The sequence below is a fragment of the Miniopterus natalensis genome, chromosome 17, assembly GCF_054644295.1.
Source record: "Miniopterus natalensis isolate mMinNat1 chromosome 17, mMinNat1.hap1, whole genome shotgun sequence".
Taxonomy (NCBI): Eukaryota; Metazoa; Chordata; class Mammalia; order Chiroptera; family Miniopteridae; genus Miniopterus; species Miniopterus natalensis.
Window position 1 is genome coordinate 16,648,856 of NC_142097.1, and position 25,185 is coordinate 16,674,040.

Consider the following 25,185-nt stretch of genomic DNA (forward strand, 5'->3'; position numbering starts at 1 on the left):
TGAGCCTAAGGTGCATGGGGCAGTGGAAATGGAAGGGTACCCTATGTGTCCCCTAAGGGGAGCTGTTGTATGACTTCCTTCATTGGTGACTCGGAGTTTAGAGGGCTTGACCACTTGACATGATAAGATTCCAAGAGTATGTAGGCCCTTGCTCCTATTAGCTCCAAAACCAAGACAATACAATGAGCTAGCATGAGACCTCTGCATTCTGGACTAGAAGCTTTAACCTAAGGGGTTGGGGGCTGCCTTTGGTTCCAATTATTTGCTATCATATTTTATGAATCTGATCTGGGAGATCATATCACCTCATTTTGTCCTTTCCCTGTCACCTTAGCTGGGTATGGAGCAATTCATTTATTCAAGTACCACTTGACCCTCCTTTGTGCCTGGATCTTGGTCTAACTCACTTGCCATGAGCAGTTGTCAAGGCAGATATGTTCCCTGCCTCTTGGAGTTTAGAATCTAGTGTGGAGCAGTTTGTTGATTCAAACATCTCTGAGGAATATCATGAAGAAAAAGAAATCCAGTCTCTAGATCCAGCTGTGCCACACGTTCTATGGCTTCGATCACCACTTCTCTACAACAGCTATTCCTCAAAAGACAAGTCTAGTGCATTACCTAAATTCTAAGGTCCTGCACCCTCTTATTAAACCAAATTCCATCCATTTCTTCTTGAAGACCTTGTATGAGAAACTATCCAGGATATTTTCCTAAAGACAGTTTCCAACTCCGTAGCTGGAGAGCACCTGTGTGTCTATCCCAGCACTGTTCAAGTATGGGGTGCCTGTTGGCCTGCCCAGATTTTGCCATGGAGATGGAGAATGCATTCATGTTCTTAATATTTCATCCCATAGCATCTACAATTGAACACTGAATCCACAGTGCAGCTAAATAGGAAACTTCCCTGGGAATCTGGTCTGTCCCAGGCTTTCACCTACCTGTCTAGCTTTGCCCCTGCCCTAATGGGCCTCTTGAACTCCCTAAGGGCAGAAATATATGTTGTTCAACTCCATATTTCCAATGGCTAACCACACTGCAGGGCACACCGTTAAGTGCCAAACAATGGGTACTAAATTGCACTGGAATTCTCAGGCAAGGCCCTTTCTTCTGGCAAGTCACCTGGCAGGAAGACCCTTCCTCCCTAGCTGTTCCCACCCACCTGCTCTCATAGTCACCTTCCATTGAGTAATGGAGCTTCACCTATTTCTACCACCTGTGAGAACCATTCTACAAAGAATTTCCTCCTGGAAGTAAAATATTACACTCTTCCTGCTTCCTTTCAGAAGTGGAGGGGGTGGGGGGCAGAGGCAGGAAGATACAGACAGCTAAGGAGAGTGAATCCTGACAACTCTTAACTGATGGTGCCATGCTGAAACACACTATCACCTCCTTGGCTTCTATGGGAAGAATAGGGAAGAATCCTAGAAACTGAAGGTGGGTTATGAGGATAGGAATGGAAGGATTTGTTCATGCAGGACAAGGTATCCAGGATGGAACTCACTCTCAGACACAAGAGCATTCATGTACACACATGGAGCTCTCCAGAAGGGAAAGACTCTGCTACATACTGCCACCCAGAGGGCTCACACACACCCTGTGAGCCCCTCCTGCAAGCCTTCAGCTATAGAGCACCATACAAAGGGCAGGTACATTCCATATTCATTCAAGCACACACATGCAGAGACTACAGATGCATGCACACACCTGGAGGGGCTCTCAGCTACATGGACCCAAACACATAAAATGATGCACACATACACACAGGAACGCAGCCCTGGCCGGGTAGCCCAGTTGGTTAGAGCGTCCTCCCCATATGCCAAGGATGTGGGTTCCATCACTGGTCAGAAGGGAGTCAACCAATGAGTGCATGAACAGGTGGAACAACAAATTGATGTTTCTCTCCCTTCCTCTCCTAAAAGGAGAAAAACACAACATGAAGGGCAATCCCAGGGCCCATAGGCACATTACACACCCAAAAAAATCATTCACACGCACGGTATATGGTTGCATGTACAGACCTACAGGGCACTCCCAGGGTGCGGGTCACACATACATGCACCTAGAACGAATTCACGCAGGCACACACCTAGAGGGCGCTCCCAGGGCTCAAATGTACACATGCACCTAGAAGGTGTTTACACAAGCACACATCTAGAGGACGCAGATGGACCCCTAGGGGGCGCTCGCAGGGCCCACGCGCACACGCAGGCACACACACCCCTACCCTGCCTCCAGCCAGCCTCCGCCTCCCCCTCCGCCCTCCGGCCCCCGCCCCCCACCTCCGTCTCCCGAAGATTCTCCGGCGCGCGACGCCTTCCAAGCCAGTGCGGGGCCGATCGGCAGCTGCCAGGCGGCGATCCAGGGCGGCACGGGGCCTGGGCGGGAGCCCGGAGGCGTGGCCGGCATGGAGGCGCTTCTGCTGGGCGCGGGGTTGCTGCTGGGCGCCTACGTGCTTGTCTACTACAACCTGGTGAAGGCCCCGCCGTGCGGCGGCGCCGTGAGCCTGCGGGGCCGCACCGCCGTGGTAACGGGTGAGTGCGGGCGGGCGGGTGGCGAGGAGGCCGGGCGGCAGGGGGTGGTCCCCCGGCTCAGCTAGGCTCGCGCCCGCCCTCCGCAGGCGCCAACAGCGGCATCGGGAAGATGACGGCGCTGGAGCTGGCGCGCCGAGGAGCGCGCGTGGTGCTGGCCTGCCGGAGCCGGGAGCGCGGTGAGGCTGCCGCCTTCGACCTCCGCCAGGTGAGGGAGGGTAGGGGTGGGTAGGACGGTGAACAGAGGACAGAGACGCCGGGACACAGAGAGGTGAAACAGAGTGGCTCCGGGGGATCCGGTCCCTGAGAGGAGAGTGCGACTCCGTTCGTTGCGGAAGAGGTGGTGCACAGCAGCTCTAGTCACAGAAAAAGCGCACCAGACCCTGCTGGGCAAGGGGCTTCCTGAAGTAAATAATTGCTGTTCTAAGACGCTTAAGGATCCGTAGAAGTTACACTGATGAATGACAGTAGGAGGGGGAACAGCATATGCAAAGGCCCTGAGGCAAGAAAGCTGGTCTGACTTAAGAAACTGAAAAAGAAAAGGAAAAAAGGTTTCATGAGGCTGGAGCATGGAAGAGTATGAGGGGGAAAAAGCAAAATGAAGGGATCAGGGCCAGGTTCAGGAGGCCCTTACAGACCTTATTGAGGAGCTCAGATTTTATAGGATGGGCAGTGGAGGTCCAATGAAGGGTCCTCAGTAGGCTTTCGACTATCTAGAATAGCCTCTTGGAACCAACCTTCAGTGGCTGTGTGGTACATAGACTGGAGGGAACAAGAGGGGTGGAAGGAGACCAATGAAAAGTCTGTCGTAGATTTTAGGGCAAAGCAGAGGGGACAATAATAATACAGTAATAGCAAATACCTACATAGTGCTGTGTGCCAGGGACTGTTCTAAGTATTTTACATATATTAACTCATTTAATCTTCACAACAACTGTATGAGATGGGCACTATTATGCTTCCCATTTCATAGTGAGAGAACTGAGGTCCAGAGAGTAAGTGTCTTTCCCAAGGTCACATTCTTGTAAAAGGCATAGTCAAGATTTACATCCAGAGTCTACACTCTTATCCACGTCATTCTAATGCATAGGGGCAGATCTTAGTCATAGTAGGAGGTAGACTCAGAATTTGGTGCCTGGGGAGGGGGGAGAGGAGAGAGGTGTCTGGTTGAACAAGCCCAGCCCTTGCTGCTCCACAGGAGAGTGGGAACAATGAAGTCATCTTCATGGCCTTGGACTTGGCCAGTCTGGCCTCCGTGCGGGCCTTTGCTACTGCCTTCCTGAGCTCTGAGCCACGGCTGGACATCCTGATCCACAATGCCGGTGAGGGGCAGCAGGCCCTGCAGGGGGGCAGGGGGGTGCTGGAGGCAGTCATCCCTTCCAGCCAGGTGTCCCTTCCAGCCAGGCATTGCTGAGGGTCGTGGACATGTGGGAAGGATGCCCCCTACTACCATCTCACAGATGGGGCCACCAAGGTCTATGGAGATCACTCCAGAGCAATTGCTCACACCTAGTCCCTGCCCCAGGGATCAGTTCCTGTGGCCGGACCCGGGAGCCCTTTAACCTGCTGCTGCGAGTGAACCACATCGGCCCCTTCCTGCTGACACATCTGCTGCTGCCCCGGCTGAAGACATGCGCCCCTAGCCGTGTGGTGGTGGTATCCTCAGCGGCCCACCGGCGAGGGCGCCTCGACTTCACACGCTTGGACCGCCCAGTGGTGGGCTGGCGGCAGGAGCTCAGGGCATATGCTGACAGTAAGCTGGCCAATGTATTGTTTGCCAGGGAGCTCGCCAATCAGCTTGAGGGCACTGGCGTCACCTGCTACGCAGCCCACCCAGGTGAGGTCTGGCTCTTTGGCTGCTTTGCTTTGCTTTGCTTCCCTTTCCCCTATCCTCGCCCTGTCCTGTGCTCCCCTAGCCTCTCGTTGAGCTACAGAATCTCAGAGCAGGAAGGAAAAGTGGTCCAAAGAGAGACCTGTTTCTTGCTGATCTTGGAACCAGGCTCTTTGTCTGCGTTCCTGCTCTTCTACACATGCTTGGATGCTGACTACTGGATAGGGTATGGCCATGAAAAAGGCCCAGGTTCTCACCCCACGGCGCCATCCATATGACTGATGATAATATGATGATAATGATGAAAGATAATGATTTTTCATTCAAGAAGCATTTACTGAGTACCTACTATGTACCAGGCATTAATCTTGGTGCTGGAACATAGCAGTGAACCAACCAAAAGACCCTATCCTTGTATAGTTTACATTCTAGTTTAGGGGAGGGAGAGATCACTAGTAAATATATACAGTGACAGGTGGGGATAAAGTGCTGTGGAGAAAGATAAAACAGGTTAAGAGGAATATGAAATGACAGGACATATCTGAAAAGGTGACATTTGAATAGAGGCCTAAAGGAGATGAGAGAATGAATCATGTGGCCTTATGGGGAGAAGGGTGTAAAGAACAGATCAAAAAGCAAGTACAAAGGCCCTGAGGCAGAAGTGCCTGGTGTGCTTAAGAAAATCCAGGAAGCCTAGCATGGCGAGAACAGAGTGAGATGTGGTGTAGAGATGGGCCGGGTCATCTAGGGTCTGGAAGTCCACTGTAAGCATTTTGGCTTTTAGTCCAAATGAGTTAACTGATGAATAACCCCTGCCTTTAGGGAACGGGTTACTGCATAACAAGATCTGTCCCACCCATATTACCATACTGCATTCTAAATTGTCATTGCCTGTGGCTCATCAGTAATTATAATAGTGACAATAATAATCACAACTAGTAATTACAATAGTAACAATAATAATCGCAACTAATCTTTATCCCATATCTCTAGTGTCCAAAAGAGTGGCTGGTCTACCATAGGTGTTAATAAATGTTTGCTGGTTAAACAAAAGAACGGAACTTGAGCTAAAAGAAAAGATGGAGACAGAATTGTACCACACAGGGGACACAGCATGGGCAAAATCTGAGAGATGGAGATGTACAAGGAGTTTGGATGGAGAAGAGGCTTGCTGTTGGAAATGAGTGAGGTTACCTTGTAGGATCCCCAAATGCCTAGTAAATACTACCCTGGTTTCCCTGGAACTAGACTCTGTTCCCCACTCCCTTCTAACCCTTTTTTTCCTGGCCCTCACCCTCTGTCCTCCCCACTCCTTCCTTTCTCCTGTTTACAGGGCCAGTGAACTCAGAGCTGTTCCTGCGCCATGTTCCTGGATGGCTGCACCCACTTTTGCGCCCACTGGCTTGGCTGGTGCTCCGGACACCAGGAGGGGGTGCCCAGACGCCCCTGTACTGCGCTCTACAGGAGGGCATTGAGCCCCTCAGTGGAAGATACTTTGCCAACTGCCATGTGGAGGAGGTGCCTCCACCTGCCAGAGATGACCGTGCAGCTCACCGGCTGTGGGAGGCCAGCAAAAGGCTGGCAGGGCTTGGACTGGGGGAGGATGCTGAATCTGATGAAGACCCAGGGACCCCATCTTCTCTGAGGAGTCCCCACCCTGAGAAGCCCACAGTTTCTGAACCCTACCCCAGCCCTCAGAGCTCACCAGACTTGTCTAAGGTCACACACCGAGTTTGGGTTAAAGCTGAACCTGAGCCACAAGCCTCCTAACCCCCCCGGGGCTGGGATGCTTGCTATGGGACTTGGTGGCCCTTGAAAACCTTAGCAGTGTGCCAGTCCTTGGGCTGGCCATTGAGGAGTTTGCAATTTTTACCTCCATGGTTACTTTCTGGGGCTTCAAGGTATGACCTGGACAGCTCTTTTTCTAGTGGAAAGGAGGAAATAATGGGCGGTTATTTCTTTCTGAGGATCACAGTAAGCCAAGTTTGAGAGGCTGGGTGTGTGTGTGTGTGTGTGTGTGTGTGTGTGTGTGTGTACGCATGCGTGTAATATGCCAGACACTGCTCAGGAATTTGAATTTATTCCAGGCCCCACCCTCAGTGATGCTGATCAGCTCTGGATAAGGGCCCGGGAATTTGTAATTTGATGTACTACCAATACTGAGAATTACCGAACTGAACCCTTTGTAACCGTGTAGCCAGATAGTTCAGTTATCCCCGTTTTTCAGAAACAGAGTTAGGCAGCAGAGGTAAGGGACTCGCCCAAGGTCTCACAGCTAGTGAGAGTAGGGACTAACGTCTGAACCCAGGCAGCCTGGCTCCAGGGCCGGCTGCTGTAAGGTGGCTGCTGAGGGTTGAGGCAGGGCAGGGCTGCTGTTATCCAGGCTCCCCGTGGGAGTAGAGGGACGCCTTCCCGGTGCTTTAGGGCTGGGCCCCCGCGACCCCGACCCGCGTGGTAATAAAGCGCGTAGACTACCGATGCTCCAGCGCCTCGCTGCCTCTCTCGCGGTGCCGGCCCCGCCCTCCGCGGCCCCACTTCCGGTGGGGCTGCGACCGCGGAGGGGCGCTGGCTAGCAGGCGGGCGGCCGCTGGGGGGCGGAATTGGCTGGGCGCGGCCGGCGGTGCGGCCGGGTGCGGAGTGCGGGCCGCCGGCTGCTTGCGGTTCGGGTCTCTGCGGCCCCTGGGGGCCCTCCGTCCCGCCGGCACCATGGGCAATTGCCACACGGTGGGGCCCAACGAGGCGCTGGTGGTTTCAGGTGAGGGGCAGCGAGAGAGGTGGGTCTGGAGCGCCCGGTCCGGAGGGTGTTGGGGGCGGGGTGGAAGTGTGCCTGGGGAGGTGGATAAGGAGGGGTCTCGCGCTGGGGAGCGACGGGGAAGCGTAGGCCAGGGAAGGGCCCCGAGGGTGAAGGGCAGTGGCGCGGGGGCGCGGGGGGACGAGGTGGGGACACCGAGAGTCAGGCCCGATTCTGCTGCGCTCCGGGTGGCACCTGAGACCCTCCCAGGGGAGTCTCCTAGACTCACACTTTCGGTGCTCTGCGCCCTCCGCCACCCACCAGGGGCTCCTCCCCCACTGCGTGTTTTCCTCATGTTTTTCCTCTGCTTTCTCCGCCTCCCCTCTAGGCATGTTCCCTCTCCGTGGCCTTGCGGGGGGGGAGGGGGGCGGTGAAGCCGTGGGGTTCCGGGAGGGAGAGGAACAGCGGTCTGGCTGAATTCCAGCTCCCGGGACTGGGGGTGGGTCGCGCAGCTCTGCGGAGCAGGTGCCTATCGGGGAAGGGGCCTGAGACACAGATCATTTCAACGGGCACTGTTAGACCCGTTAATCCCTGGCAGGCTGAGGCTTGCCGGGGTTTCCAGGCATTGCGCTCTGGGGAGATGCGGGTGCGGCCTCTACAGGTTGAGAAACACGTTTCTGGGTTGTGCTGCTCCTGTTGCAAAATGCTGCGGGTTCCAGGATTTCTGTGAGCTTAGGTGGGGCTTGTGGACTGCAGTATTGGGAAAGGGAGAGGTCTTTTGACTTAAGGCTGCCTTTTGAATTGTATATTTGGATTTCTTGGGAGGTGGCTGAAGCCTTTAAAGGCACCAGTTTGTACAGCAGCTCTGGATTGCAGGTGCTAGGAAAGATCCGTGGTTCCTGATAGCTTGGAGGCCTCATGTCTTACTTTCCACTCAATGCCGATATTAAACCTGTGTGCAGTTTTAGAACTGTCTACGGAAGTAGGTAGAAGCAGATAGGCTAAGCCAGGTATTGTAGCTGCCCACCCTAGGGGAAGATTGATAAGTCCACTGAAAACTTTTACCCCAGAACATGGCCTCTGGCACAGTCTGGATCTCAAAATCAATCTCTCCTCTGAGATAGGAAATCCGCGCTCCCTGATCAGGATCTTACTCCTGTGGGGGAAATAAGATACTTCACTTTCCTAAAGACCTGAGATAGCCTTGGGATCAGGAGGGAGATCCCCAGAGAATGCTGAGGCCAAACTTGCACCTACCTCTGTAAGACTTGGTCCAGTCTTCCAGCCCCCCACTCCTAAAGAAGGCTTTTAGAATCCAAATCTGCATTTTGTTTTTCTTTTTTCATTTCTTTTTTTCTTAATAGACTTTTTAGAAAGAGAGGGAGAGAGAGAGATTGATTTGTTGTTCCACCCATTTGTGCATTCATTGGTTGATTCTTGTATGTACCCTGACTGGGGATCGAACCCAAAACCTTGGTTTATCAGGACATTGCTCTAACCAACTGAGCTACTCGGCCAGGGCATACTTTGTGTTTTTGTTTTGTTTTGTTTTTTTTAAATATATCTTTATTAATTTCAGAGAGAGAAAGGAGAGGGAAAGAGAGAGAGAGAAACATCAATGATGAGAGTCATTGATCAAGCCCGCAACCCACGCATGTGCCCTGACTGGGAATCGAACCCCGATCGCCTAGATCCGAGGTCCACGCTCAACCGCTGAGCCACGCCCGGCCGGGCAGGGCATATTTTGTTTTTCTTGTGGAGTTTCTTTCTGGAAGCCTGGAGTCTGAGCTTAGGAGACAAGCTCCAATCTTCTTTGAGAGGGGTGAGAGGAACCCCTGAGATGGGCTGATCTGTACCTTCCAGGTGCCAGAAACCTGGTCGTCTTGCCAGAGACCCATGCAGTGCTAATTTGGAAGCTATTTTAGGGGTCGGAGAGGAGGCCATGCTGAGAATTGAAGGCGCTGGAGTCAAGGAAAGATGAGATATAAGAGGAAAAGATGATGCCTAGCATAATAGTACCTTGGGATTTGAGATGACCAAACTGAGATGCAGCTCCCTCTTGCACATGGACTTGCAGGAGAACAGAGCAACTACTCCCAGTCCTGCCCAACCTGGTTGCTTGGGCCTGTATCTAAGCCCAGGGGCACCTCACTAAGCCCAATTTCAGAGGAAGGATGCTGATATATCTCATGGTCATCTTTTTCACCTGAGAAGTCTGGAGGTTCTTCTGATTATCTAACCTTCCTCCTCCATTCTATAATATAAAACCTTTTACTCTATTTCTATGTGGGGATTTTAAAAGGGAAATCCAAATACGTACACCTTTCTCCCATCTCCATAATAGGTCAGAGGTTCTTAACCTGGGAATTGTGGATAGAATTTAGAGGTCTGTACATTTGGATGGGGAGAAAAGTGCATTTATATTTAGCATCTCCTAGGATTATGAATGTCAGTGACAGTTGCGATGGTATTAGCAGATATTTTCCTACCACAGTACATTTGTTGTAATACCTTAAAAGTCATTTATATTCATCACTACTTTGAAATTAAGCTGGTTATTAAATCTACCATAGACCTTATTATTAAATGTATTATAGTGTCACACATATTACTGTGTATTACATATCACACTATGCCACATATTTGGTTGTTTTAATATTTTGATAACTTTTAATATAATTTGTTTCTTATGAATTTTATTTTATGCCTTTATGAACATTCCAGCATTGCTGGACTACTAAGGGTATTTGTGGCTCAAAAAAAGGCTAAATGCCCCTTGTAGAGTATGGTCTTCTGTACTAACAGGAGGAAGGAGGTAGAAGAGGAAGGGCAAGAAGGGAAGGGAATTTTCCTGAGAGGACAGAATGTGCTTAGGGAGGGGCTCAGAGAGGGGTAAAGGTTATCTAAGGATGTTTTAACTTTCAGGTCTCAAGACAGTAGGAGCTAGGGCAGGCAAGGAAGGGGCACCTAAATGTCCTCTTCAAGGAGTGGTGCTCAGACTCAGTGTGACCAGGAAGCTGGGAGGAAGATGCCTTCCAGAAGAGGAGGCTGCTGGGGACAGGGCAGTCTGGCAATCCCAGCTTCCTGTTGTTGCTACCCCTGGGAACCTGGACATGTTGCCCTTGGCCAAGGCCCAGCTTGAGCTGTGGCAGCCTGCTCCCAAGGTCAAAGACTAAGTTAAAAGGTAAAGGGTGGACATCCCTCCAGTCCCCCCTCCAGGCCTCCCCTTAGCCCACCCCACCACTATCACCTCCTCCGCCAGCACATTGAGAAATGCCCTGGAGCTGGCTGGAGGCAGTGGTGTCCCAGCCCCCACCAGGCCAGGAGAAGTGAAACAAGCTGTGATTTTTGACCCTCTTCCAGTTTCACTGGATCCAAGATGGTTTATGTTACAGATTGACTGCTTGTCCTTAGAGGCCTCCCATACCCCAGTCCCCAGGGCCGAGAAGCCCGCAATAGCTTCCATTGAACAGCCAGCAGCCCTGTGAACAGGTATTTTCACTACAAGGAAACAGAGACCTAAGACTCCTCTTCCCACCCCTACTCACAGGTGGGCTGATCTCTGCTCCCTGGGCCTCTGGCCCAGCTACTTGCCCACTATGCACAGCAGCAGCCCCAGGAAACTGATTTGGCAGTTTAGTGAGCAGTCTCAGATGGCAGTTCTTGAACCTGACAGGCCCTCTGCATTCCTGGAGACTTTGTTCCTTCGCCTCCACTCATCCAAAACTTCTCTCCAGTTTCAGTTTCTCTCCGTTGTCTCTGTTTTGGTTGCGGGCTTCACCACCCACCCAAACCCAGACTGTAGAGCTACACCAACATGGTATCCGCTAGCCACATGTGGCAACTTCAGTTTAAATTAAATTAAAATTCACTTCCTTAGTAGTATCAGCCACATTTCAAGTGTTCAGTAGCCACCTGTGGCTGGAGGCTGCCATGGTTCACAGTGCAGCTATAGAACATTTCCACTCACACAGAAAGTTCTCTAGAAGTTATCCCCCATCAGCCACTGCAAGAGGCTTCTACCCATTCTCTCTAACCCCAGTAGCTTCCTACTTATGCAAAGTAGTGTTTCTAAAATGTAAATCTAATTTTGTCACTTCCCAGGTTTTTAAAAAATTTATTGATTTTTGAGAGAGAGAGAGAGAAACAGAGAGAGAGAAGCATCAGTTTGTTGTTCCAATTATTCATTCATTGGTTGATTCAGTGCCCTGAACTGGGATTGAACCTTGGCATATAGGGATAATGCTCTAACCAACTGAGCTACCCTGCCAGGGCTTGTTGCTCCCAAGTTTAAACCCCTATGTGGCCCCCCATCACACACACACACACACACACACACACACACACACAGCCTCTTTGGCCTGATACCTGAGACACTCTGTGATCTGCCCCTCCCCTACCACCACCTTGTTCCTTGCTATGGGTCCTCATAGACACTGTAACTCAACTACAGGAAACTATCCCTGACCCTTGACCTTGGGAGGCAATACCCAAAGGCTTTCCTGAAAACTCCAGTTTGTGAACACGGAAATGATGGCACCCACTGACTTCTTTCCAAATCACATTTCCTGTGTTTTGTTTTGTTTTTAATATACAAATCACATTTCCTTTGAATCATGTTTCCCGTACATTTCTTTGCACTATAAAGAGTGAACTTCCCCTCTGGCTTTTACAAAAGTTTTCTTGGACTTGAGTAATTTTGGCATTTGCTGGAAGGTTCACAACAAGAATTTCAGGAATTGATTTTTCTCATTTTTCTGTACAGCGAGCATGCGGAACATGTCCACAGCATGAATCTGAGTCCAGGCCAGATTCAACATTCTGTTTAGTTACTACATAGTTTCTAGGGCCACTTTCCTTTTTTTAATATATCTTTATCAATTTTAGAGAGAGGAAAGGAGAGGGAAAGATAGAAACATCAATGATGAGAGTCATTGATCAGCTGCCTCCTGCACGGCCCAACTGGGGATCGAGCCTGCAACCCAGGCATGTGTCCTGACCAGGAATCGAACCACAATTTCCTGGATCCTAGGTTGATGCTCAACCACTGAGCTATGCCAACCGGGCTGTTTTTATTGATTTTTAGATAGGAAGGGAGAGGGACAGAGAGATGGAAACATCAATGAGAGAGAAGCATCATTTATCAGCTTCCTCCTGCACACCCCCACTGGGGATCCTGGGGATCAAACCCACAACCTGGGCATGTGCCTTCACTGAGAATCAAACCGTGATCTCCTGGTTCATGGGTCAATACTCAACCACTGGCCAACACTGGACAGGCTTTATTTAAGATTTTTTATTGATTTTTAGAGAGAGTAAGGGAGAGAAACATGAATGTGAGAGTGAAAATCAATCAGCTGCCTCCTGCATGCCCCCAACTGGGGATCTAGCCCTGATCAGCAACCTTTTGGTGCACAGGATGATGCCCGACCAACTGAGCCACACTGGCTAGGGCAATACTCCACTTCTTTGTTAAATGAATGTGTGAATGAAAGATGAAAGCTTGCCCGGCTGGGCGTGGCTCAGTGGTTGAGCGTCAACCTAGAATCCAGGCGATCGGGTGTTCGATTCCCAGTCAGGGCACATGCCCGGGTTGTGGGCTTGATCAATGACTCTCTCATCATTGATGTTTCTACCTCTCTCTCTCCCTCTCCTTTCCTCTCTCTGTAATCAATAAAGATATATTAAAAAAAAAAAGAAGAAGAAGAAAGATGAAAGCTTTTGCTGCTCTCTCCTACCCATTGAGCTCTTCTGTTCTCCAAAAGCACTTACATTCTGACGCACTCTCATTGGATAGCCTCCTTTTTATGCAAATTGCCTGTCTACCAAACTAGATTCCAAGACCCTTAAGGGCATGTCTCTCATTTATATGTAACCTCAGCACCTGGCACCCAAGAGTAGGATTTGTTCTGTGTCCAAGCAGGTAAAGACCCAGGGTTGCTGTTGGAGGGATGAGGGTAGACAAACCCAAGAGCTGATGGACCAGCAATGTTTTGCTTTGTTCTCCAGGGGGCTGTTGTGGTTCGGACTATAAACAGTATGTGTTTGGCGGCTGGGCCTGGGCCTGGTGGTGTATCTCCGACACTCAGAGGTAAGGGCCTGGGGGTTCAGGGAAACTGGCATCCTGGCGGGCAAGGGAGAAAAGGGCTTCCAGCTTTCCCCATTCACCCCACAGATCAGCTAGAGCATCTCCCACTTGCTACATTTCATTGTGGGGGTGGGGGCCTCCAGAGAAGCAGACAAAATGGGTTGCACAGGGATGCTGGAGGTCTGTGCATGGGACCTCCTCCTTAGTGGGTGTGCTTAGTTCTACTGGAGGCATCACTTCTGTCCCAAAGAATTCAGGGTCCTGCCCAGGCAGGATTCTAATGCCCTGATTCTAGCTGAGTTAATCGTGAAGCCTTAATTAGACACCCTGTTCAAATGGGTCTAGGGAGGGAGGAAAGGCTGAAGAGACCCCTTACATGGACCCTCACCTTTACAGGCCCTGGGACAGTGCAAGCAGGAGCTGAATAGCAGAGAATAGACATACAGTCTGAAGTGGCTTTTTTGATAGCAGTGGGTTAGAGACGGGTGGAGATCTAAGGAATTTTAGTGCCATGGTAAGCAAGGCCGGTCTGGACTTCCTCAGTCGATGTGGAAAGACTAGAGGAAGGGATATTTCAGCTCCTCCATCAGGCTCTACCTGCTGGCTCCTCCAGAGTCCCTGGCAGGGCCAGATTTGACCTGGATCTTTCCTGCCACCCTCGCTGCCCACCCAGGGGAAGATGAGGCATGCCAGGCACCATCACCCCCTTCCTGACTATAGATCAGGGGAGGAGCCCAGATCCTTCCAGGCCAGGACCCAGGCAACAAGTACAGCAGAGCTGTGAAGGTGTAAGCATGTGGGGGGCAGGAGGTGTCATCCTGAAGGGGAAGTGATGGAGATTCCATTGGAAATCCCCCTTCACCCCAGCTCCACCGGTCAACAGAGAGCAGTCCCATGGCTGCACTAAGTTGTCAGTGCATGGGGTTCTAGGGAGTCTGAAGGTATCAGCTGGGGTCAGGGGCATGGGGAGCATGTCACAATTTTTAAATTTCACTGATTGCCCAGTAACCTCTTCCACTCTCCCATCTCTCCCCTCACTTTGCTCTGCCCAAGTGGGATCCTAAGGGACTCTTCTGGCCCAAGGCCAAAAGTGTCAGAAAGTAATCAATACTGGGCACAGCTTTCTCTCAGGAGGCTCCGAGGCAGTCTTGAGTGGGCCAGTTGGCCTGTCAGAAACCACGGATTGTTTTCTCCAGGGACACTGCCACCCCACCCCTCATGCCATGCAGTCCTGGGACAACAGAGTATCTTGTCCAAACACCTCAGTATACAGCTAGGCCCAGAGAATTTGCGACTTGCCCAGAGACCTAACCTGCATGGGCTTCCACTGCTTCGGCAACAACTCTGCAGCTCTTTGCCACATTCCTGGTCCCCCACTCCTGCTTCTTGCTTCAGGGAACAGCCCCTAGACAGAGCCAAGCTTCTGTGACAGCAGATTTGGAAGTGAGGGGTGGAAGACCTTGTACCTTGTCCTAGGAAACTGATCTTACACTCCAGGCTCAGCATTCTCCCTCTGGTCCCACTTGCTAAGCAAGCAGTCTGAGCCTGCAATCCCTCTCCTTCTTGGGCCCTGTTCTGGGGGCAGCCCCTTCCCCAGCCCCTAGCCTGCTTGGGGGATATCTCTACAAGCTGAGGCCTTTATTTCCCCAGGGTAGCAAGAGCCTCTCGGATCAGAGGAGAGGCTTCTAACCCAGCCTGGATCCTTAGTCTCCTTTTGGAGGTACTTTTCACAGCTGTCCTACATGTCAGCCATTCTCAATGTCAGCTGTTCTTCTCCAGGCTCAGAGAAGTCCCTTCTGCTGCACTTTGCTGCCACGTCCTGTATTATCATGTGGACCGCTCTCTCCTTACCTGAGCGATTCCTCCACCTCTCGCATCTGAGCTGCAGCCTCCCGTCTTCCCTCCTTCCGTCCCTCCTTCCTTCCCACCCTCTCTCCTATCTCCCTCTCTCCTCCTTCCCTAGAAGAGAGCTCGGTGGGTTACTGGCTGAGCCAGGTCTAGAGTCCTCTCAGGCCCAAGGATGGTAGTGGTAGGGGCTTGAAAGAAGACAGCCTTTGCACATCTGCATGGCCGGAGCCTGCAGGGGTGGCAGATGAGAGTTAAGGTGAGGGTTTCCCAGCACCCCAGCCCACCTGCTTCTGCTCCTCCAGCCTCAGTGTCTGTCCCCCCTTCCTCTGGTCCAAGGAAACCTTCCACGCTATCCACAGCCTGGCCTCTGCCTAGACCACTGCCCTATACACATTCACGCACACATGCTTCCCTGGGGAGGCCCAGCTAGGGTGGGCCAAGTAGCTTCGAGGCGCCTTGTTTTCTTTGTCATGACTCTTTTCTGCCTGTGCCCAACATTGGAAATTCCAAAGTGAATTGCTCTGTCATCTCCCAATTTTCCCTGTGAATATTCTGGCAGGGACACACTTTCTCCCCCAGCCTTCCTTAACACCCCTACCCCCACCCCCAAGTCAAAAAATCCAAATTTTTCTTTGGGCTTTTCTGGCCCTAAATTGCCTTCTTAGTGATAGTAGCCCAGACTTTGAGGATGTGTGCCCCAAGCAGGATTTGGTATTTGTTGTGGCTCATTAATCCTCAGAGTGACCTCCCCCTCCCAAGTTTTGGAAACACAGGTTTGCCTGTGTGTGGAGTGTGGAGTTGAGGCTAAGTCTCCCAGATCATGCCAGAAATCTCCGGAGGAACTGGTGGTGAGCAACCCACGTGCCCTGTGCACAGGCCTCCTGACCTCAGATCATAGGTCCAGGGCATCAACAGGCTTTTTTCCTGTTAACCAGCAGCAACTCCTTGGAAGAGTATGGGGCATAGAGAAAAGACCCAGAGGCCTTAGGCCAGCAAGGGGATGTCTCTGACCCCCTACAGCCCTAGGCTGAGCTGGCACTGGGGGGCTAAAGTATGGAGAGCAACCCTGCCCCCAGGCATCAGGCATCGATGCTTATCTGGTAACCACTGTGTGTGTTTGCTGTGTCCCCTCCTACCCCTTCCTGTCCCTACCTCTCCCTAACCCCTGGCTGCTCCTCAGACTGTCTCTGGAGGTTATGACCATCCTGTGTCGCTGTGAGAATATTGAGACGTCGGAGGGGGTCCCGCTATTCGTAACAGGGGTTGCACAGGTAATAACCCACCTGCTTCCTCCTCTGTGTCTAATCTCTCTTCCTGCCCTGTGGGGCCTGGCAGGCAGGAGCCGGATAGACTTCCCTGAGAGTGTGTCTCTCTCCCCTCTGTTCCCACCTATGCTGCTCTGGGATAGAGCCCTATAGATCCCCAGCTCCCTTGCCCTCACCCACTGGGGCTGCTAGTGGGGAAAGAACAAGGGATTCGGGAAGCTCTGTCAAAGTCTGCCAGTTGGTGTCCTTGGATGCCAAGCCTAAATTGGGAGTAAGTTAAGGCAGAAGACACAGGCCCTTATGTGGCAGAGCTAGGCTTTCTGGGTCAGGCGGGTCCAGTCCTATCTATAGCTGATAAAGTCCTAGTTCTCCAGGTACCACAGAGCCCCTTACTAGCCTCTTCTCTAGGCTGACATCCTAGTGTCAAGCCCCATCGTCCCTGCAAGTCCAGAAGATGGGTCCCTTGGGGAGTTCTATTCACCCAGCCCCGTGGCCCCCTTCAATCTCCTTGACAGGCCTGAGCAAAAAGAGCCTTGGCTGTTCCCTGCCCCTAATTCTTTGTTGAGAGGCCTTTGAGCAGATCTCTTGTCACTAGGCTTCAGTTTTCCCACCTAGAAATGGGGAGACTCATGCCCTCTCTCTGCCTTGTAGGGATATTGGGAAGGCAAGTAAAACAGTATGAGGGCACTGTGGGATTTTAGGAAAAGAAGTGCTAGAGAAACCCAAGCTTTATTAGGAATACAATTCCACTTTGCAAAGCAGGTGACCTGGTGTCTCACCCTTCATTACAGTGCAACGTAGCTAACGAGATTCATTCTGAGACCAGGGCATTTAATAACCTTGTAATGTGCAGGTTCCCATCTTCACCAGCTCTCAGTCCCAGGCACTGTAAATGCAGTGAATATCAGAAAGCTCCTGTCCCTCAGATCCTGAATACTGGTGGGACCCCAGGCTAGAAGAAACCTGGGTGTCATCTTCCCCTCCCCTTCCTTCTGCATGGCATTGCCCTTCAGCCTTTTCAGGCAAAAACTGTACCACCGCTTCCTTCCTCACCCAGCCCGCCATCTCTAATTGGGAAGGGAACTGACCCATCTCATTTGCCCCTTGTAGCCATGGGAGGGCAGGCTTCCGTGCAGAGGCCTGAGAAGCTCGGAGCACTTTACGTGGAATGGCCAGGGCCCTGGCCTCCCTCAACATCCTGTCTAAAGCAGCCCCATCCGCCTCTAAATCCACTACTCTATGTGAAATAACTGCAAATGCCTAATCCCTTTTAAGCTGGGTGATGTGGACCTTTGAGGCCTCAGATTGTCTAAGCAGAACACGTCTTTCTATTACTCCTTGGCCAGGAAGTTCTAGTGTGGTCCCATTCCCAACTTGACTACCTGGGCCCAACCCCAGAGGGCAGGCAGGTGGAGAGACCAGGCAGGGCTTCCCTGGCAAGGGGCAGATGTAGAATCCCCTCCGTCTTGGCCCAGCAGTGGGCATACTCCCTGCTGGCCAGGCTACCAGGCAAAGCTTTTTAGGCAGCCTCCTGGGGCACCCTGAAGTGCTGAGTAGACCCAGGGAACAGGTGAGGGTCCCTGGAGAAGGTTCACATGGCACCCATGGACAACCTACCCAGTGCAGCCTGGAGTACCAGCACTTACTTGCTATCCAGGGATGTACACATACAGCTACTGCTGGACTCTCCGCACCCTCCCCCAGGCCAGGCCACCGCAGCCACTTCTCCCTTTCCTTTCCCCACTCTTTAAGCCAAGCTGATTTCAGCAGAGGGCATGTGTGTACATGGATAGTACACTCACACTCCTTCTCCTGGAGGCACCTGCACCACCCTGCCCTGACCTTCCCACCCACCCCCTTCACACATACTTCCAGCTACAACCCCTTGGGGAGTCCTCCCCGCCCTTCTCTGTGACAGAACCCCTGGCCAATCCCAGCCGGAGCAGTGAGGTATTGGACACTTTCCCCACACCCCAGACCCTGGGCCCCCAGACCCATGCCCCTGTTTTGCATTTCTTGGCAGGATTTCCCTAGAGATTATGACGTTGCAGCCCCGCTGCGAGGACGTAGAGACGGCCGAGGGGGTAGCTTTAACTGTGACGGGTGTCGCCCAGGTATAGTAACTCAGCAGCCCTGCGCATGACCATTGAGCTGCCTCGTCCTGTGCTGGGATTTGGGGGGGAGGAGAAGACAGCAGCCAGGGGCAGTCTCTCTCCAGCACCCCTGCCCCTGTCCCCCCCTTCCAAAAGAGGGTCATCGCCACTGGAACGTGCTCTCTTGGCCCCTTGGCCACCCAGCAGAACTAACAAACACCCCTTTTCTCCTCAGAGGGCCCGCGAGGGACAGAACCAGTGCTGAGGACTCCTGTCTCACTAACCCCACCCCATTCTTTGCAGGTGTTGGAAATGCCAAACCCCAGAATCCAGGCCTTTCCCTGTTCCCTGGGTAGGGGCTAGAGGTGTGGGGACCAGAAGGTGAGGCCATGTGAGGCAGGCTCTGGAGTCAGAGACTGTGTTATATTCTCAACTTGGTGCCTGGGTGAGGGGCTTCCCGCCGTAGTCCACCACTCAACTTCACAGGGCAAAGAGATTCAACAGTGTTGCAGGCATCTGGTGAGGGGGTTGTTGGTTTAGTCCCTTGGTAAGGAAAGGCAGGAGGATGCCAACCCTGGGTATCACCCCCTGGACCTGTTCCCTGCCCCATCTAGGCTCTCTTTCCTAGTCTGTCTGTCTCTGTCCCTATTGGTCATTGTCCTTTTTGCATTCTCTGCCCCTCATTCTTCAGGTCTCCCACCTGCAAGGGAGGAACTGGCTAATGAGGGAACAACAAGTGGACTGGGGTGGGGGGAGCCCCACATGCCCAGGAGAAAGGCCATGTCAGGGCCTGATGCTGCCAGTGAGGATGAAATTTCTCAGTGTGAGAATTCTTACGTGCTGTCCCCACTAGAGGCCTCAGACAAACTCCACCCCTTGCCCCAGCCCCTAGGCCTCCAGGTCTGAAAAAGGAGGGGAGGGACATAGCCACCATCCTCCACACCTGGGTCTGGGGCCTCCATCTGCCTCCCTCCAGCCTGGTTCAGGTGCTTCTGTGACCACTGGCAGGTGAAGATCATGACGGAGAAGGAGCTTCTGGCCGTAGCCTGTGAGCAGTTCCTGGGCAAGAATGTGCAGGACATCAAGAATGTCGTCCTGCAGACCCTGGAGGGGCATCTGCGCTCCATCCTTGGTGAGACCCTGTCCAGCCCAGGGACCCCTCTGCTGCCTTCGAGGAGCATCACAGGGTCCCCAAGCCAGGGCCAGGGAGGGGTGCAGGGTGGGGCACAGGGGTCTCAGGCCCACCGAGGTTTCTAGATGAAAAGCTGAAACATTTTTTCTCAAGTATTTCAGAACTTCATTCAGGTGACTTGAGTGAAAGGGAGGGCATTGGGATGGGGGTTGGGAGTGAGGGGCTGCCAGTCTGATCAGGCACCTAGTGCTGCTTAGAATACTTTTCTTTACCCAGCCTGGACTCTGCAGAAGGAGGCTTGGCGCTAAGCACTGTTAAGAAGAAACCTGGGAGACCCAGCTCAGACTGCAGAAGCCATGCATATACTCAGACCTCTACTTGCATGCCTTCTCCCTTTCCTAGCTGGCTAAGTCCCTGGGGAGCCAGCCCATGATCCTTCTGTCCCCAGGGACCCTGACCGTGGAGCAGATTTACCAGGACCGGGACCAGTTTGCCAAGCTGGTGCGGGAGGTGGCAGCCCCTGATGTTGGCCGCATGGGCATCGAGATCCTCAGCTTTACCATCAAGGTGTGGTTGATGGGAAGGCTCTAGCCCCTTGTGACCGTCTGGGAGTGGGGGGCTTGATAGGAGGGGAAACCTGTGTGCTTATAATTGTTCTTAGGAAGCCCTGGCCAGGTAGCTCAGTTGGTTAGAGCATTGTCCCAATATGCCAAGGGTGCGGGTTCAGTCTCCAGTCAGGGCACATATAAGAAGCAACCAATGAATGCATAAAAAAGCAAAATAACAAATCAATGTTTCTTTCTCTCACAAATTAATAAAAAAATTTTAAAAAAACAAAACTGTTCCTAAGGATGACTCCTCCTTCCTTCCTTCCCCAGGATGTGTATGACAAAGTGGACTATCTGAGCTCCCTGGGCAAGACACAGACGGCTGTAGTACAGAGAGATGCTGACATTGGGGTGGCTGAGGCCGAGCGGGATGCAGGTATCCGGGTATGTGGACTTTCCTTTCTGCCTCCAGGGACAGGGAACTCAGGGGTGGTGGGACCATGGTTTCTCAGAGGACCCTCAGCACCTGCCCCTTTCGCTGTCAGGAAGCTGAGTGCAAGAAGGAGATGCTGGACGTGAAATTCATGGCAGACACCAAAATCGCTGACTCTAAGCGAGCCTTCGAGCTGCAAAAGTCAGCGTTCAGTGAGGAAGTTAATGTCAAGGTGAGAAGCCATACGGCACCCAGGTTGGGGCTCAGGGCTCAAGACTTGGCGACTAGCCTCTGACATACTGACCACACTTCTGCCACAGACAGCTGAGGCCCAGCTGGCTTATGAACTACAAGGGGCCCGCGAGCAGCAGAAGATCCGGCAAGAAGAGATTGAAATCGAGGTGGTGCAGCGTAAGAAGCAGATTGCAGTGGAGACGCAAGAGATCCTGCGCACAGACAAGGAGCTTATTGCCACGGTGCGCCGCCCAGCCGAGGCAGAGGCACACCGCATACAGCAGATAGCCGAGGGCGAAAAGTAAGTGCTGCTGGGTGCCAGGGGCTTGGACATTAGTTAGGCTCCTCTGCTATGCACGCACTCCCTCCACTCTGCTCACCACAGTTTAGAAGCCAATTCTCCTCCATCCTGCTTCTCACTGTGAAGAACACGGACTTACTGTTATTCGAACTAAATTAGATAAAGGAGGTTCAAGGGCCTGGTATGGTGCTTGGCACAGAGGGCATCCTGGTTAATCCCCTCTTTCATTTTCTGGGAGCCCATAGCCTCTCCCTGGCCAGAGGCAGAATGCCAGGTCACCCCCCTTCACTGGTCCCCCACCTCTGATTCCACCTTCCAGAGCAGAGGGCTTGAGGGTTTGCTGGCCCCCAGGCAAGGCTTGAGGAACCCCTGGTACTTTCCTCTAATCCTCCCCACCTGGACTCTTTCAGGGTGAAGCAAGTCCTCTTGGCTCAGGCAGAAGCTGAGAAGATCCGAAAAATCGGTGAGGCAGAGGCAGCAGTCATCGAGGCAATGGGCAAGGCAGAGGCTGAGCGGATGAAGCTCAAGGCTGAGTCCTACCAGAAATATGGGGAGTCAGCCAAGATGGCCTTGGTGCTGGACGCCCTGCCCCAGGTGAGGCTCCCATCCAAGGCTAGGACTAGCTGGGCACATGCAAGAACTTCTCTGGGCCTTGTCAGGAACACAGCCACAGGCTGGATAGAAGAATTAAATGGGGAAGTATTTGGTAGGGGGAGGAACCGTACAACAGGCACTCAGACTATGGCTTTCAAATAAGGCCACCCAGGTTGTTCTGGGGTTTAGGTGAGAAGGAGAAAAGAGGGAAAGATGCTGGACAGGGCAAGTGGGCAGAGTCAGAACCAACCAAGCTCTGCTCCTACCCAACCACCTAGATTGCTGCCAAAGTCGCCGCTCCACTGACCAAGGTCGATGAGATTGTGGTCCTCACCGGAGACACCAATAAGGTAACATCAGACGTGAACCGACTGCTGGCCGAGCTGCCTGCCTCCGTGCATGCCCTTACAGGCGTGGACCTATCCAAGGTGTGTACTTTGCTCGCTGTGATGGAATTGCCTGGGTAGCCCACTGGACTGACCCAGGTGGAGCAGTTGTGGACCCAAGAACTGTGGCCTCATGGCATCTCCCATCCTTGCAGATACCCCTGATCCAGAAGGCCACTGGTGCACAAGTGTGAACCCACACCTTCAGCCCGCTCCTCCCTCCAGCGCCTGTTTGAATACTGCAGGAACAACGGGAACGTCACTGACTCTGGTGCCTTATTTTGTAGGGACCAGAAGTTCTGCGTGTTCAGGCCCTCTCCGGCTGTCTTCCCTTCTCTCCCATCTCTGTCTCCTTCCTCTCCCCCACCCCATATCCTCACTTTCACTGCCATATTCATCTGGTGTGTCTCTTCCACCCTCATCTTCCTGTACATATGTCTCTTCTTTTTCTCTCCCTTTCTCCTCCCACCCACCCTTTACACACATCATGTAATTTAAGCTGAAGATGTTTATTATAATCACTGTCTGTGGGGGGTGGCCCTGCTGCTCTTCAGAATCCTGGTGCCTTGAAGTTCTCTGTGCATTTGTCTGTCCTCCCTGTGGCCCTGGCCAGACCTCAGCATGGGTGCAGGGGGTCTGGGTAGAATGGCCACCTGCCCCTCTCCTGGCCTGGTGTTTCGAGCCCTGAACCCTACCCTGGGAAAACCCCAGCCTCACTCATTCTAGCCCTTCTAGGCCTAGGTAGCAGTGGCCTACAGACCCAGGCCTTGGCCGTCACCCCTCCCCAGCCCCAGGCCTGCTCTCATACCTTACCTCTCTCTCCCACCCCAGGGGCACAGAAGCAAGGCCTCCTGTCTATTAACAGCTCTCTCAGTTGACTACTGCCTTAGGAGGCCCCTGCTTGTGCTCAGGGAAGTCCACTTCATGGACATGTCTCTGTTAGGTGGAGTGAGGCTTGGTCCCAACTCTGCTAAGCCTTTCTGGGATCAGGGTCTAACCCTTTTGGGGACTAGAATGTCTGTAGACCCTCTTCCTGCTAGGGCTGCACTGTTCTGGATATTAGGCCTGGCCCTTCCAGAGGGCAAGGCTATGCCAACCCCGTACAGAATGGAGTGCTGTAGACTAGCCAAACTCTATACTCCTTGTACCGTCTTTCTTCCTGGCCAGAGTGATAGGATTCTAGCCATGGGGAAACAACCCAGTACGCTGTCTCCTTGCCCTAGTGGAGGCAGAAAAGCCCAGGGGCCAAGCACCCAAGGAGTGCTGTGGGTGTCTATGGTCCCAGTCTCCCACCCCTCCCCTGGGCCCTGCCCCAGCCTGTGTAGCTGTTCCTGCATGTGGATGCTGCATGTTTGGTCTGGGGCTTGGATGCTGCACTGCCCCACTGCCTGTCCCTTCTGGTAAAATAAAGATCTGTTATGCCCATGCCCTTTATTGTGTTTTCCGTGAGGGGAGAGACTGGGACAAAGAACCAACCAGATCCCTCTCCCATACACACCGTCAGCCTGAAGGCTATACTTTGCCTGTATTTCCCCACCCTAGCCACTGGGGGGAGCATCAGCACACTTGCTCCCCGTGTAGCATCCTGGAGCAGGGCGGCCATTGGCCCAGCTGCTGAGCTAGACCTGACCTGGCTCCATGGCAGGCAGAGGATGGAAGGGGCTCTCTTGGATTTAAATTTTATCTCTTTTGTTTATTACCTAGGTTATCTCAGACAAGTAACTTCATCTTTCTGGGCTTCAATATTATTCATTTTACAAATTTATCTAACACTTGCCAAGTTCCAGGCATTGTCCTAGATGTTGGGGAGGCTGCAATGAACAGAACAAATCCATAGCTTTTAGAGCTTACACCCAGGTGGGGGAAATGAAATAAGAAAAGTTAAATACATATACAATATGTTAGGTAATGGTGTGTGCTAAGAAAGAAAATAAAACTCTGAAAGAACAGGAGGTTCGGGAGGGTGTTGAAATTTCAGGGTGTTGAAGGAAGACCTAACTGAGAAAATAAAGGTTAAAAACTACCTATATTGTAAAACAATTTCTCTAATGAATATATTGCTTATTTTAAATTCCAAAGGTAGCATCTAAAATAAAAACATTTTTCAGCTACAAAAAAAGTAAAGGAATGAGCAATGCAGATACCTGAGAAGAGCTTCCCAACCAAAGACCCCCCCCAAGGTGGGAGTGTGGCATGATCAAAGCACAGCAAGGAGGTCAGTGCGCCTGCAAGTGATGAGTGAATGAGCAGCAGGGAGCGTGGCAGTAGATGAGGTCAGGATGGGGATGTGGAATCTTAATGGGGCACATTTTGGCTGATACTCAGATGGGAAACCACTGAAGGGTTTTGAAAGAGGAGTAATGTGATCTGACATATCTAAAAGGATCATTCTAAGCACAGCCACAATTCAAGGGAGAAAGAAGAATCTTTTCCCAAAATGGCACGGGAACAACTGAGTCTGTGTGGGGAAAAATTTAATCACAATCCCCACCTTACTCCATATACCAAGACTAGTTTGAGATGGGTCATAGACCTAAAGTGAAAACTCAAACCATAGAGCTTAGAGAATAATGGTAATGTTTTTATGACCTTGGCATAGGCAAGATTTCTTAGTGGGGAAAAAAACACAAAAAAACTGATTAAAGATAAAATTGATAAATTGGATCATCAAATTAAGTCTGTTCATCAAAAGAAACTTTAAAAAAAAAACTAAACTTTTTTTTTTTTTAATATATCTTCATTGATTTCAGAGAGAGGAAAGGAGAGAGAGAGAGAGATACATCAATGATGAGTCATTGATTGGCTGCCTCCTGCAGGCCGCCAACTGGGGATCAAGCCTGCAACCTGGGCATGTGCACTGATCGGGAATCGAACCATGATCACCTGGATCCTAGGTCGATGCTCAACCACTGAACCACCCTCAGCCGGGCAAAAAAACCCTAAACTTAAGAAAATGAAAAGGCAAGCACAGTCAGAAAAAATATTTACAATACATATATCTGACAAAGTACTCAAATCCCATATACAAGAAGAGCTCTGACAGGCCCAGCCGGTGTGGCTCAGCGGTTGAGCATTGACCTAAGATCCAGGAGATTGTGGTTCCATTCCCGGTCAGGGCACATGCCCAGCTTGTGGGCTCTCCATCCCTTGTCGGGGGCCTGCCATAGGCAGCC

At 51.9% G+C, this 25,185-nt stretch overlaps 2 protein-coding genes across 6 annotated transcripts; both read left to right on the plus strand.

The window, feature by feature from the left end:
* Positions 1–2,404: 2,404 nt before the first annotated feature.
* DHRS13 (dehydrogenase/reductase 13) lies at positions 2,405–6,375 on the plus strand. The gene is made up of 5 exons (XM_087826557.1): positions 2,405–2,531; positions 2,618–2,736; positions 3,727–3,850; positions 4,054–4,365; positions 5,693–6,375. Exons 1-5 carry the CDS (start codon positions 2,405–2,407, stop codon positions 6,127–6,129), a joined length of 1,119 nt encoding a protein of 372 aa, XP_087682683.1. The 3' UTR covers positions 6,130–6,375.
* Positions 6,376–7,013: 638 nt separating this feature from the next.
* FLOT2 (flotillin 2) lies at positions 7,014–24,122 on the plus strand. Of its 5 annotated transcripts, XM_016201944.2 has the most exons (12): positions 7,014–7,114; positions 13,100–13,181; positions 16,207–16,297; positions 18,315–18,405; positions 19,361–19,516; positions 19,965–20,083; positions 20,395–20,508; positions 20,610–20,729; positions 20,818–21,032; positions 21,443–21,626; positions 21,905–22,054; positions 22,168–24,122. In XM_016201944.2, exons 1-12 carry the CDS (start codon positions 7,066–7,068, stop codon positions 22,204–22,206), a joined length of 1,410 nt encoding a protein of 469 aa, XP_016057430.1. In that variant the 5' UTR covers positions 7,014–7,065; the 3' UTR covers positions 22,207–24,122. The 5 variants fall into 5 exon arrangements, with proteins under 5 accessions (XP_016057430.1, XP_016057432.1, XP_016057431.1 ...); XM_016201946.2 differs by lacking the exon at positions 18,315–18,405 and having other exon boundaries at positions 19,393–19,516; XM_016201945.2 differs by lacking the exon at positions 16,207–16,297 and having other exon boundaries at positions 19,393–19,516.
* The last annotated feature ends 1,063 nt before the right edge of the window (positions 24,123–25,185 follow it).